This window comes from Passer montanus, unplaced genomic scaffold (assembly GCF_014805655.1).
Source record: "Passer montanus isolate IOZ18808 unplaced genomic scaffold, ASM1480565v1 scaffold54, whole genome shotgun sequence".
Taxonomy (NCBI): domain Eukaryota; kingdom Metazoa; phylum Chordata; class Aves; order Passeriformes; family Passeridae; genus Passer; species Passer montanus.
The window spans coordinates 5,236,226-5,251,762 of record NW_024370374.1 but is presented as its reverse complement, the minus strand read 5'-3'; the positions used below and the strand labels follow the sequence as shown (position 1 = coordinate 5,251,762).

The 15,537-nt window shown below is 39.7% G+C and overlaps 1 protein-coding gene across 1 annotated transcript; it reads right to left on the bottom strand.

Moving 5' to 3' along the window:
• Window positions 1–11,509: 11,509 nt before the first annotated feature.
• FSHB (follicle stimulating hormone subunit beta) lies at window positions 11,510–12,473 on the bottom strand. Its single transcript, XM_039725092.1, has 2 exons — window positions 12,315–12,473; window positions 11,510–11,746 (listed from the first exon to the last, which is right to left on the bottom strand). The coding sequence occupies exons 1-2, from the start codon at window positions 12,471–12,473 to the stop codon at window positions 11,510–11,512; spliced, it is 396 nt and encodes a 131-aa protein (XP_039581026.1).
• Window positions 12,474–15,537: the final 3,064 nt, after the last annotated feature.

Below are 15,537 nucleotides of genomic sequence, written 5' to 3'. Positions count from 1 at the left end.
AAAGGAGAATTTTAAGCAAGATGTGAAAGAGAACCAGAAATTGCTTTTCTGGATGTGTCAGCTCTTGACAGAAGTTTTAGAGGTGCCTGTCTAAAAGATGAACACAAAGATGATGGGAGCTGTCACTGCAGCTTGATTGGAGGCCTTTGAATACTTGATGAGAGGTGATGGCTAGGAAGAATCAGTCATAATGAGCTTGAAATGGGACGGCAAAATACCTTATGGTTAATGCAATGGAGAAGGGCTGGGCAGCAGAAGGTTGCAAAGATCTATCTGGATTAGCAAGCAAGGCTGATGATTTGTGCAGCAGCATTCTAAACCTATCATCTATAAAAAGTGCAAAATGTTTTTAATTTTCTATGGTTTTTACTATTTGATGTTAACATCACTGACAAATGTTATCTTCACTTTTGCCTTCTGTCAAACGTGTCACTGGAGCACAACATCACATGGGGTATGGCACGTTCTTCATTTTGCAGCTAAATTAGTGAGACACTTATGTGATACAGGTGCTTGAAGTACTTGTTAGCTGTAGCATATCTGAAACAAAAATGCTTAATTCTTCATTGGCTTTCTGCTGCTTTCCTGGCAAACCACAACTGCATCACTCACTGGAGTGAAAGTGGGTGAACCCATGTGGTTTCTGAGGGTCTGAAATGCCCTCTTAGCAGAGGTGGTGTGGGTGCCTGGCATGTGTTTGTCAGTGCATGCTATCTGGCCATTATTTTATGCTTACAGAAGAGGTGAATCAACATTTCTCTGTATATTAGATCTGGTTTTTTGTTGGTTTGATTCCCCCCCCATTTCATGTGCTTCAGCAAAGCTCTGCTGGCTTTAGCATCTTTTAAAACACCTTTGAGGAATTACTACTGCAAATTTTTCAAGGAGACTGAGTTTGTTTTACATATGGGAATTACCATACCTGGAAAACTCCACATCTATACCCCTGCTTGGTGGTATGCCAAGGATTATTTGTAAAGAGCTGACATTCTTCAGCTGAAGAAGGATGCTGCTGCCTGGGTTTATGTGACTCACCATAACTGAAGACTGATAGGATTTCAAATACTGCATTTTTACCACTTTCTTCGGAAATACTCTGAATTAATCTGTGGGTATAATCACCAGATAAATCAGTTAATTTGTTTTCTAGAATACTGTGAGCTGAGAAAGAGGGTTTTTAAAATTTATTAATATCCTAATCTTTTTGTGCTGTTCCAAACACAACTCTAAGATTATTTTCTGAATGCTGTATCTGTAAGTATTGATCCAGAGAGTAATAATGCTTCTAGATAAGGTCTATGGGAATTAAAAGGAAAACTCCCTCTGCTCCAAAATTACATGGAATTTCAGTCTTTGTGTCTTTGACAGGATAAAAAAGATCAGTGGTAGATTGCTAAGGTAAGATCCCAATCTACAGAAATAAAAGGAAATGAACTCCTTACTGTCAGGGTACATTTTACAGTCTAAGAGGACTTCTGTACCATATGAAACAAACTCTTGCCAACCCCAATTAAAGAGTAGCTGGCTCCACTTAATCTCTTGTCAAATTCCTGGAAGAGACATAGCCCAGAGGTGTTCTTAAATTACATTGGAGTGGAAGAAATACTTAAAAAGATGAAGGGAAGACACCCATAAGTGAGTTTTGAACTTTAGTGCAAATAAGGGGTGTAGGTCACTTAAAAGAATCAAAGATACTAGAAATCCAGATTGAATATAAATATGCAGAAGGAATTTTGTTAACAAAGTTCAGTTCAAGGCTCACTTGATTACTTACTAGAGAGCTGAGGCTCACAAAGGGAAACTTGCTTGGAATCAGTTTAGAGTAATTTGTTTCTGAAGGATTTAGCAGCACTTAATCATTGACTAATTTAATATTTGCAAAACAATTCATTGGGATTTATATGAGATCAAGAGTAACTTTAACTGTGGAGCTGGGAATGCAAAGTTTGCTCTGCACTTGTTATGTGCGCACCAGATGCAAAGGACTGTGTGCAAAGGTGTTCAGTTCCCCTGGAGTTCAGTGAAATATGTTGGTTGCTTTTGCCTCACTGGGAAAAGGGTTCAGCCTCGAGGAGGTGATGGCTTAACTTTTAGCTTTTATATTTTTCAGATTCTGTGCTGCCTTAGTGTGCACTTCTGAGCTCCTCATTAGGGGATGGAGAGCTCTGTGCACAGAGCAGGGAGACAAAACAATTCCTGCTCCAGCTGGGCACCAAGGACAAATGATCCAAATCTCAGCCCAGGAGCACAAACCCCGTGGGCTGCAGAGAGAAAAACAAGCAGGATGGGACTGCAGGGGCTGCAGCTGGAACTGGACACTGAACTGCAATGTGCACATGGAGCAGAGCTGAGCCCAGGGAGAGACCCCGGCAGCGCTCGTGCATTTTGGGGCCATTTGGGTTCATCTTGGGTGCAGCCCTGGCTGGGCTCTGGTGCTGCCCAAGGTGCATCCATGGAGGAGATCCTTGGAATGAATCCCTGCTTTATTCTGTAGCTCTGCCCAGCCTCTGCTCTAGGGTAGCCTGCACAAGGCATCAGAGCTGGGTGTCAGCCCTGTTGTCACCTTGTGTTGATGGTCCTCTGAGCATCCCGAGTTTGAGGGCTGGCAAATTCTGGGAGCTTCTCCTTCAGCCCAGCTGCTGGTGCAGCCCATGGGGCTCCAGGAAAGCTGAGAGGGTGTCACGGGCTGCTCTCATGGTTTGCCAGTCCCTTGGCTTCAGTCCCCTGCCAGTCCCTGTCCTGGCCACAATCTGAGCTGGCAGTTACTGGGATTTTCCTCAGAAGTCCTGTTACATTAATATTGATTCACTCTGGCTGTGGTTCTGGCAAATAATGTTTCAAGGCCTTGTTCTGTTAGACAGCAGGCGTTCCTTGGGCAATGGAACTTTCTGGGAACAGACTGATGAGCTCAAGGGAGATTAATTGCCCAGAAACCCTTACTCAAGGCTGAGGCCTGACAAGGATTCCTGAGCGTGTTGAGAAGCCTGAAGAAAGGGGAAGGAGAGGGGATGTACCACCACAAATCTAAATATAAACCCTTTGGTTTGCATTAATTCATAGCCACTCTTAATGCCCTGTAGGCAAATGACAATGGGCTCTTATGCTGAGAGGCCTGTTTGGGATTTAGAGTTTGTTTTGTAAAAGGATTCTGCATTTAGGAAGGACTGTTCAAATGCAGGAAGTCTTACATGGAATTTCAGAGCTGAATTCAGACAACTCTTACTTGGACTCTGGCTTATTCTGCTACCAGGGACACATTTGTGTACTAAAGGCTAAATGAGATTTTGGGAACCTGACTCGTGGAGATTTTAATTTAGATAACTGAAGTTGTATTCCTGAAAGTATTGCTCACAATGAATTACATGTAATTTGTTTTGGAAATGCAAGTGTTCACCAGGAAAATCTGTCTGGCCTTGGTTTCCCTATGAATTTTACCTAAGTGCAGGTACTACATAGAGGACATTCTCATTCAGGGAAAGAAAAATATTATTGGAAATCAAAACACTGAGCTCAATAAACACTTAAAGCTGACTGAGTTGAAGAGGTGAAAGGGGAAATAGTCTTTTGTTCTGTATTGAAAACAAACTTTGTGGGTGTCATTACTCACATGTTCAATTATTATGAGTTCACAATATCAATTTAATTCTATTTTTTAAATGGTTTTTGATCAAACAGTAATAAAACAGACTCAGTTTTGTGCTCAGCTATAGCAACACTTAAAAATATCACTGACAGCATTTTACAGACTTTACTGTACCTTTTTCTGAGTGAGAGGGACTTACTCTTATAACACAGATTTTTCCAAAGAGAACCAGAGTTGTGGGTTGTTCAGAAGATATTTCTGCCATCTTCCTCACTACACAGAATATGAGCATTTCATAATTGTGTGGTGTAGTAACTAGCTTTTGGTGTATGTCCTTCAGCTTGGGATTTTGAAAAGGACATGTGCTGTTGTGCAGTTAGGTCCAAGGTATTTTCAAAAACATCCACTCACCATCTTAAGCAGAAGATGACTGACGATGGTTCCTGGTACTGAATGTCACTGCCATTTATCAATTACTGAAAACTTGAATTTCCAGCTTATATGTGGCATTATGAGTTCCCAAAAGTGAGAATATGTCCAATTAGTATTAGTGCAAAACTACTGCATATATGTTTATAGGTACATTTCATTTTCAGACTTGAAAAATGCTATCTATGCAGTTTGGGAAAGCAGGCATGATTTAGGTGCTTGCAGTGTGAAAAGAATGAGAACAGAATTCAAAACTGACCAGAATTGCTCTTCAGAAGACTTCATGTGAAGCAGATGGGACTTGCTAGCAATGCCAAGGTCAAAAAGTGCAAGAATGCCTCTCTTTCTGCTGGTCAGTTATCCAAAAAATGTCATAAGGAAAGGAAAAGGAAAATGAAAGCAGCTGGTTTGTTAAAACTGATATAGAAATTTAAAATACCCCAATAAAATCTTTTCATTTGGGTTGTTGTTTTGGTTTGGTTTTTTGGGTTTCTTTTCTTGTTGTTGCTGGTCAGAAGTCTTAAAGAGAGTTACACAGCCTGAAATCCTGAGCATGAGTTAAGAGAGTGAAAGGGCAGTGAAATTTGTCTGACTGGTGTAGTATAATAACAATTTCAAATCGTGTTTTAATGTTTTGCTAGAGTAGGAAGCTGGGAGGCCCTGAAATCTGTTACCCGTGCCATATCCTTGGGCAGGTCACTTTTCCTGTTTGGAAGACAATGGGTTGTAAGTCAAAAGCAGAGTTGCTTGTTTCTTTCATATGACATACTGAGTTCTAAAGAGAAGATCCTTTTTTTTTGTACTATCAGTATTACCTAGTTAGAGATGTGGGAAATAACCTGAAATAAGATGGCAAAAATTAAGGTGAGGGTGACATTAAAGGGAAATTTTCTAATTTGAGCTCTGACACTATTCCAGTCTTCAAAGTGTTTGTGAATATTTAATGGATCAGATATCTGCTGGAAAGATGTAGACTGAATTATTTAAGGACATCACAAGCCCTTGAATATTTAGCCCTTGAAGCATTGAAATTCACATTTAGAGGTTGCTAATTATGATATAATGTTCATTTCCAGAATTCCTCTTGTGCTATTTAAAAAAAAATATTTTATTATTAAAGCAACATTGGTCTACACAGTGCAAGCAAAATTAAATGGCGATCCTAATCTTAAAATAAGTACTGTGTTAAATAGATGAAGATACATATTCTTTGAGTGGTTCTTACGAGTCTGTAATGCCAGTACAGAGAAACACACTTCCCATTAATTACAGTGCTTGTTGTTGGGGGTGGTGTCTGGGGCTTGTGTGGGGGTGCACTGAATCTTTGTCCAGGTACCACAGCTTCATTATCTCTATGAATTTATTAGCTGGATATTGGAATTTGGCAAGGTGATTTCCACACTCTGTTTAGAGAAATGTTTGGTAAAACGGCAGCCCACATGTTGTACTTGCTGAATAACAAATAGTGACTAACCAGACAGTGATTTGGTTAAGCTTTTACATTGTCCCTGAACTAAGCATCACAGTGTAAAGGGGTTTTTGAGTTCCAGACAGAATAATCCAAGTATACGATACATCTAGGTACTTGTAGATCAGAATCTGCTTGTCTTAAGGCTAGATTGTGTAATCAAAGCCTGGGAGGTGAAGTTTGTGTCTGTGCACACCCACGGTGCAAATCAGTCTCCCATCTCTAAAGCATTAGCTCACTTTAGAATTCTAATCAAGATCAAGGGATTTCTCCAAAAGGACAAATCATTTAGGAAAGAAATTTAATTTATTGGGCCACAGCCATGCTGGGCAGGGCTGTCTTGGGTACTTTTTGGGGCTGGGAGCAGAATTAATTTCAAGTTGTCTGTGTTATTTCTAGATCACTGAGCTGCATGAGGCGCATACCCCAATTTGTGTTACCTGGCTTTTGGTGACTCTAAATTCCTGGTTGGGGCATAACTCCTTGCCTCACTTTGATATAAATTTTGACAGTGTCTGATCCAAAAATTTTCTTTCTACCTCCTGAAGACTTTTCTTTGTTATCTTATTATTTTGACTGGGGTTTTCCACAGCCTTCACAAAAGCATCAAGTCATGCCAATATTGTGTAATGAAAGAAGGAGATCTTGACAAAGAGGATAATTTTTGAATGCATCTTTAAATGTAAACACATGAAGGACAAGTGGATTGGTTAGGTTTTTCAAAGGCTTGTCTACAAGCCATTGGATGGTAGATTAATTTATGTGTCTAACGGTTTATTTAATTGATTTTATTTGTTATTAATGGATTCATATAATCTAACGGTAGATTATTTTACATGTCTCGAATATTGTCATTTTAAGAAGGACATAGTTTAAGGCTTGGACTGAATAATACACCTGTCTATAGGATTCTTTAATGAATGTGACTGCAGCTGAATGCAGTCGAAACCTATTAGATCCATAATTAGCTTTACTTCTTCACACAGTGTAATATTTATAGATAATGTCACTTTCACACAGAATAACACAGTATATACAATAAGTATATCTGACCCGCCTGCCCTATTTTCTCAGTGCATTTAGAGGTCTGATGGTTAATGGCTGTGAAGCATAGGAGGTTAATTCTTTGCCTTCCCTGCCCACACAGAATGCAACGCTGACATTTGGTTTTCTGAGAGCGTGTCCTTTCTCTAGCCCTGCTGCAGTCTCGTCTGCTCTATTTCCCAGACTGTAGCCTTGTGAGCTGCTGTAGTGTCTGTCAGCATAAGTCATGCTGACAGACCAAGGCTCTGATAGCCCATCTTAATAACACAAATTGAAGAGAAACATGAGAAACCCAGAAAAAATTCACAGATCCCATTGCCTGAGTGGAGGAGAGCCACTCCTCTCAAGGCTGCCCTCTGCAAATGAATTTTTCAGATCAGCTGTTCAGCTGTTTTTTTCAAGTTTTTTGGTAGTTTCAACTAAGCTTCCAGCTGTATTTTTAAAACGAAAATAAAGTATGTGGCTGAATTCTGCACACTGACAAAACTGAATGACCTTGCTGAGTTGGGAGGGTGGAAGAGGAGCTCAGCATGTGAACACCAGGCTGAAGTGCCTTTCCCCTTGCCATTGAAATAGTCCCAGTTAAGTGCAGCCCCAAGCTGACATTTGCAAGCCAGGAGTGCTGCTGATTCTTCTTTTTGACCAGCTTGCTGGTCCTAAACCTTCCTGTTTCCCACCATTTGTAATTACCTCTGCTTCAGGCTGCATTTGTCTGAGGATTTGTGAATGGCTGGTGAGTTCTTATTCACCAGCTGGGTTAATACAGGGAGAGGATGTTTGCATTTCTTGCTTGTGGTAAAAAAATGCAGTCTGATTAAATAAGCAAAAAAAAGGGCAAAAATATACAGCCCGGTTATATGGGCTGTATTTATATCTATAGTAGAAGTTAATATGTATATTATATGTATTATACATGTTATATATACATAATGTATAATATTTTATATAAGGTATATATTTTCTCTAATGTATAGGATTATATATAATGTAATGTACCATATTATGTATATAATACAAATATATAATGTAGATAATAAATATTTTATATAATATATAACATACGTCTTATATACATTTCTATATAATATATAGAAATATGTATTATCTATTTTATATATGTGTAAATATATTTAATATATAATCTACATGTGTAAATCTGCATATTTAATATCTAATATATATATGTGTATATAGAAATATAAAATCAAGTGCAAGCCTGTTATATGTAATATATTTTATATATTTTGTATATTATATAAATATATAATGTAGATAACATATATTAAATTTACATTATTTATTTTTATATTAAATATTTGTAATATATATGTTATATATTTTATGTGTATATATAATATAAATTTAAAAAGGAAGCACAAGCCTGTTTTAAGCTGGGAAGAATGATTTATTTAGGCTGGGAATAACAGCTGAGCACTGCCAAGAGCGCAGCGATGCTAATTACGTTGATGCTTTATTAATGGCTTCAAGGGTGAGGAGTGCGTGTTTCCTTGCCTGCCTGTGAAGTCAGGCTGTGCTTGGCACACCCAAAGCCATGGGGATTAAGTGGTCATTTCCTTGGGAGGACTCTGCTGCACTCTGTGTTCCCCCCCTGACATCTGGGGGGCTCCAAGTGCAGCTGCCACACCCCCCTAAGATCAAGGCCAGGCTGTGTGCATCAGGAATGACAGAGAGCATTAATTTACCCCCAGCTGAAAAACCTCCCTGCAGTTTAACCATTCGTCTGGGGTTCATTAATGGCAGCACCCAGAATCCTGCATCAAGTGGCCCTTGCTCCAGCGCTGTGCATTGCCTCTGTGCTGTTGGCCTTCACCACGGGGTACAAATTCAAGTTTTCCAAGCTCATGCAAGAAAACAGTTTTGCCTAAATGGAAGTAAATCAGGCCATCTCAATTTTTACCAGTTCTAACACAAGATTTAGGCTGGTGGCTGAAGTCTGGCATATTCCAAGGTCTTTTTGCAGAGTGTGACATTAAAAATAGAATTAATATGCAGCTTTGAAAAACTTGTCTGTTGGCAGAGTGGCTCTCTTTGTGTTGGAAAATATTTTACCTATTGATTTCAATGAAAAGTGTTAGGCCCATGGTGGCAGTTCTTCAAAATCTAATTCTGACTATATTAGAAACATTTCTAAAAGCTTATCCACCAATTTTCTTTTTCAAGTAGCATGTCACAATGAGACTTTCACCTTTTGGCAGAGTTCTATTTATTAATCTTGACAGATGTAGACAACAGGCACAAAAATCACCTCCTAAATATTTTTCTTAAATAATAATAAGCAGATTTGGATGTCAGACTGTACTGGTATTCATGGCTCGTGTGTACCTTCACTGAAGCTCTGCAGAAACACTGATGTAAAAGTAAGTTTAATGAAATTCTTGGGCATTCCATGGAAACTGACCATTTAAAAAGGTAAAGTCTGTCTTCCAAACTATCAAATGTAGACTAAGATATCTTCAAGTCTGACCAGCCTTCTTTAAGAGGTCATTAATGGTTTTGTTTGCAAAAGGAAAATGTGTGGTGCCTTTGTCTGATGGATGAAATGGGACCAGTAGGATTTTTGTTGCATGCAATCTAATTTGTGACAGATGTGGACACAGCTCTGGACAGGTTCTAATGTCTATAATCTAAATAAGAATAATGACAATCATTAATATCTTATCTACACTACTCTTATATTGCAACTATGTAATATTTCATTATGATATTACTGGATCAGGCTAAAATGTTGTCTTATTTGATGTGATTTGGCCATATAATGCATATATGACTCTGGTGGCTGTACAAGTTACATGGGAAAAATTATGAGAGGAAGAAAAAAACATGCAATTTAAAGCATAATGAAGTTGGCAGGTAGACTCAAGTTTTAAAATTGGCTTATTAAGTCTCGCAACAGAAGTGGAATAAAATTATTTTTATTCTTTGAAAATACACAAGAGACAATACAGATCTATTTTGGAAACATACTTTTTACATACTTTTTCTTACTGCATGCTACTTTTTTTGCAGTTGTAATTCAAAATTCTCACATTTAGAATGGAATAATTGCTGATATTAACATGCTTATTTGAGTGAGACTTAATGTGATTTATCCATTACTTTACCACTTTTAAGGCTTCACTAGACCAAAAAAAAAAATCATGCATATAAATCTTATAAATAAAAACAAGAGAATTAATACCTTTTAGTAAAAAAAAGCTAAAAACTACATGAGGTAAAATATCTATTATCTATTACAAGGCAGATTCAGCGTGACAGGCAAATCCTCTTTGAATAAACCCGTCTGCAAGGGTCTCAAAAGCAGACCTGCCAGGTAACTCCTCCTTCCTTGCCCTGCCTGGTGCTGAGTTAGCTTTGCCTGCCATTCCTAGCAGGTTCCAGGTGTTCTGGGAGACCTGTGATGCCCACTGACTTCCAGACCCCACAGCCTTCCTTCATCCATCCCTCCCTCCTCCTGCCAGCCCCTGACAGCTTATTGCAGTGTCTGTGGCTTGCAGAGGATTTGCTGGTGCCCGCTCTGAACCTTTCCTAAGTTGTTCTGCTCTCTTTGGGCACGGAGGGATCACTGCTCTGCTCTGTGTAACACTCTTCAAGCATGTGACATGCTCTGCTGATGTCCCTCCCCTAAGCAAAACAACCACATTTAAATCAATATTTTTCTCCTAGGATTGTTTGTCCTTTTTTAGGCCTCTCTCCATTCTTATTCTGTTTGTGTGGATTTTCTCTGTTTTTTCAGCACTCTGAAGTTCTGTCAGAAATAACCACTCAGCCAAGGCCCTGCCCTGCAGAGCTGAGTGGTGGAGGTAGCTTGTGTCTTGTAGGCTCTGCTCCTTGCACTCCCACTTTTCCTGCACCTCTGGATGCTGTTGACACCACCAAGCCTGCAGTGCCCAGCTGCTGCAGAATCCACTCTGTCCATCCTGTGCCTGTGCAGGGGATTGTTCTGGTGAACATTTTCATTTTCCCCGTAGGATCTCATTCTGTAGGCTTTGTATAATTTTCTCAATAATGTGAGGTAATTTCCCATGCTGATTGTCAGTCCTCCAGCTCACTTCCAGACCACCCCAGCTTCATCCAGAGTTAGGTTGCTGCAGAGTTCTGTGAATTTTCATTCTCTGAAGGGACTCCTGTGAACGGCTCTCAAAGCACATTACCACACCATGTTTGCACTGCTGGGGTCAGGTGCCTCTGGATCCATCCCTAAACTTTTTTTGAGACTCCTGTGTTAAACAACACTCAGCATTTCTCTTTACTACATTCTGCACTCAGGTGAAAATAGAGAGCTGATGATTTCTTCAAGTTAGCCAGGTACAAAGCAGAGTTGATGTTCCTTGTGTTGCTGTGACAGTGAGGCTGAGCTAACAAGCCTTACTGAGAAAGTACAAGAATTCAGGTGGCATTCAAGATTTGAACATAGATTTTTGGCTCTTAAATATGCATTACTGGCAGAGCATGATGACTATGTGAAACACAATGCAAAGAAAAATCAGTCAGGATCTCAGCTGAGGGAGGTTTACAGTCCAGCTAATACAACCACAACCAGAAGCAAGGTTTTGAAAAGTAAGTGTGTTCTTAGGAGAGATGAAAAGCAGGAGATGATAAAGACTTGGAACTTGGGAGCTTCTTGAAAGCACTGAATCACATAGAATAATCTCTGTGAACCAGGCAGTGGAAATACAGCAATATAAATAACTAAGTTTTCCTAAAGAGGAAGAGGGCGGAAAGGCAGAAGAAATTTGAAGCAGCATTTTTTATAAACCTATGAAAATGATTTTAAGGCAGCTGACAGGTTAAGTAAGGAAGGCATGAAGAGGAGTTTAGTCAGTAGCTCTTGATTTGGCCTTAAAAATCTTTGTTTCAGTCTTGGCAGTTTCTGAATACCTAGCCTGTTACCTTCCACTGGAACCTGAACAGTACCTTCACCTAGCAGTGAACATTTAAAGCCCAACTGCTGTCCCCAGTGCCCCTCACTGGTTACTTCCATTCTGACTGAAGGAGCAGTAGGATGGCCCCAGTCCCCTGACAGTGCAGTCAGTGGTGTCAGTGTCACAGCTGTCACAGTGGCACTCTGTAGCTACTGGGTACGAGTAAAAGGATTCAGGGTGGTCACCACAGCCAGGAATCTTCACTGTTTCATACACAACCTCCTTGAAGGTACAGGTCTGCTGAGCAGTTGATACTGGAGGATATTTATATACTGGATCCTGAAATTAGAAGGAAATAACAGTTTTAAAATTTGTTATGGGCTAGATTTCAAAATTTTTATAAAATGGGAAAAGCCCACTGAGATCAAAAGCATTTGGGTCTGACTCATCTATTTTCATTTAGATTTTTAAATCTCCTCCTTCGGGATGACTGAAACAGCAAATTTGTGTCATACCAGCACCAGACAATCTTTCAGATCAATTGCTTGATTCTTTAAATTATTTGAAAGAGCAGAAGAGTCTACATAGGAATGGCTGCTTTATTGTATCTGCTTGCAACCACAAGTTGAGCACAAGGCAGAGATCCAGACTGTAATTCTTCTAACTGTGGTCATACACTATGAACTTAATATACACAGCCAGTTAATTACCTGAATTTTTACTATGATATTTCACCCTTCTGTCTGTGCTTCAGATTGGCTGTGCATCTACTCTTGTGTTACTCAGTTAGTCAGCCTGTTTTTCACAAGGCTCACCCTGTCTGTGTCTTCGCTACAGACTGCAGGAATGGGGTATCCATCCATCACTTGAAACATTCAATTCTGGTGCCTGAAAGGTGGAGTCTCACCTTGGTGAAGCAGTACCCTGAGCACCATGTGGCATTCACTGTAATGCAGAATTCACATTCCTCTCTTTCCACCGCAATGGTGATGTTGGTGAGCTGGCAGCTGTTGCAGCAAATTGCTTTCCAGCAAAGCAGCAGCACACAGCAGTAAAGCGTCTTCATCCTCTCTGTGAAGCAAAAAGTATAACTCAGCTGGAGAAACATGCCTGGTTATTTGCAACAGGAAATAGCTAGAGAAGCAGAGAGAAACTGAGCCTCTGCTTTATCCTCAAGTGGGTCTGTAACAGCAAGAGTTCAGAATCATTAGTGAGAACAGAGACATGAGATAGAGCTTCCTTATATTTACTGCTTAAGGAGTTTGGTTTTCCTAAGCAATGGAAATGGCATGACAGCAATCTCTGCAGAGTGGTAATAATAACAGAATACCATACCACTGCCAGTGAAATATTTTGATCTAAGTTTGTGGAGAGAGAATGTATCCTGTCTGTACGGACAAAGGGAAAAGAAAAAGGCAAGAGAGAAAAATACATTACACTTTGCTCTTTCAGAAACAATTAATTACTTTAAGAGTTTGCAATGTGAAAAAGAGATTTCTTCATCAGGATCTGATGAAGACTTACCTGTATTCTAGTTGCCTTTCTAGAAGTACCAGCTGTAGTGAGAAGAAAGCTCCGTGCTTTCCTTTTATACTGAATTTGGTGTAATTAATACCTTGAGGATTTGCAGTGTCTTAATGCAGCAAGCATTAGTTTGGGACTTGGTGAAAGAGGATTAGTGTTCAGCCAGACAGTGAGATTAAGCCTTGTTCAGAGGAAAAAAGAAAAGCCAAACACACTCAGGAAGAGATGGTGAAGGTTACTGTGACAGTGTCTCTCCCCACGCCACTGGATTTGATTCAGTGGCATTTAGAAATAGCTGAGCCATTTCACAGTTTGAAAAAAGGTTGAGAAGCCTGTTTTTGGAAATGAAATGTTCAGGTGTTTAAACTGCCCTGTCAGCCCTCAAAGTGATGGCTTGGGGTGGAAGCTGGTCCTCTGGCAGTGGAGGAACCCTTACAGTGCTCTAGTGTTTCTTAGCTAATGATTGTTTTCTTGTTTTTTTCAAGAAAATTTTCAATTTTAGTTGGTTGTCTCTGAGTTAGGTCTTGCCCAGTGAGCAGCATATGTATTTATTCATTGATCCAATAAAGCTAGTAATGTGAATTTTGTTAAACCATGAAGAGCTCCTCTTTTCTTTGCCATTCTTTTCTAGCCCAGTGTATGCAGCCCTGGTTCCTGTCATGATCACATTTTTTAACTTATGTGAGGGATATCTGTGTTGTGGAAAGGGGCTGTTAGGATGTCATAATGAGGCTCCAGATTTGTGTTTTTATGTCTGTGATCTCAGATGAAATGTTTTCATGTTCCAGGGAAAATCCTAATTTTTTTAACTGACAACCATGCAAACTCAACTTGAATGTATTCCCTGGTTTTCCATGGGACTAAGAGAGTCTGGGGATGGTGTTTGGGCATTTCCTGCATTCACAAGTTAGGGATGTGTGCCTCTTCACCAGAATAACAACAGAGGAAGATCCCTGAGCTCCACATACCAGTTTTGGGGAGGATGACTCACAGCAGCACAGTGTTTACTATTACCTGCTCAGAACAGCCAGCCTTGCTTTGTTATGACTGTTCTGTTATGGTCAGTCTGACTTTTACAGAAATCCATCCCTGAAAGAAAACTAGACAAGGACATATAGTTTAAAAGCATTTTATCATGAAAATCAATTCTCACTGGCCTATTAGGTTCCTGCAGATGGGGTGTTTTTCCAAGTGGCTTTTACAAATGAGCCCTTTAAGTGTGTCATACCTTCCTGGGCTCCTGCAGACTGGCCATCTGTTCCACTTTCCCTGCAGTACCTGCATTTCTAAATGAATGTTGCTTTGCACCAAAGTTATGAAGTGAGCTGAAAATTTTCCCTGGGCATCTTCTGTAATAAAAATTTTGTTTGAATGAGAAGACAGTTCAGTTAAATCTATAAAGAAGTAAAAAAATTAGACATCTTCCTCTGAACTGATATAAACCCTGTGACTGTTTGGTAACGGTCTTTTGTGTCATTTAGTGCCAACACAGTTGTCTTCTCAGAGGAGGTTCATAGTTGCTACAAATCTTTAATTCCAGAGAGGCCAGACAAAAGCTGATTATTTTTGTTATATCCCTACTGAGGATCTGATCTTTCCAAGTACTAATTTATACAAATTAAATGAGAGGAAATAAGTTTCATTTGCAGAGGGCAATACAGAAAATATCTGATCTGTTTCATGTTTTGAAGAAGTCATACACATTGACTAAAAAAACAGTTTCACAAGCAGACAGTACCAGTTTAGCCATGTTGTATCTTCACTGTCCCAGCTCTCAGCCTCCTCACTTGTGGGAACACAAGTTAAAAAACACAAGTTATTCTACTAAAAGGAACATCTGTCTTTTACATCACTGTTGTAAATCCATATTTTTCCACAGTGAGACAAAGAGGTGTGGCAGTGTAAGTGATGGGATTGACTGGAGAGTGTGAATGAGGGCTGGGATTAGCAGAAAGGATTTTCCTGAAGAGTTCATGAAGTTCAAAAACACAACACAAACACTTGAGTGGAAGGTTTGTCCTGATTTCAAGGGCCCTAAGGGAGCAGTTGGTGGCCAAGACCTCTGCACTCTGCTGGAGTGAGTGCAGGAATCTGGGAAATGCTGCCAAGGGAGAGCCTCAGCTTGAGCAGGGGCTGGTTCATCAAACACAGGTGCTGCTGGGGGTGAGGACTCGCCAAATTTAGTGCAAGTCACAAAGGACATGAGATTGACATGGGATTCACATGGCTGTGTGATGCCTTAGTGGCTTCTTGTATTGTTGGTTTTTTGGTTTTTTTTTTTTTTTTGGTGTTCTGTGGCTCTTTCCCCTGCACTGTTTACTGCTGTAAGCTAGCAAGTCATTGTCACCACCACTGTCACAAGGGAGCTTTAGCTGTGCTTTTAAAATCACTTCAAATACAGAAGTGCTGTGACACATTTTGCTCTTATTTCCCTTCTAGCAGCAAATGCTTGTTTTCTTCTGCTTGCGCTATGCTGGTTGGTTTATTTGTTTGTTTTGGGGGGTTTGTGTGTGTATGTGGGATTTTGTTTTTTGATTTTGTTTGTATTTTTTTTTCTGCAAAAGCATCTAATACAGAACTGGAAGCTTTTATGTTCTTTATATGTC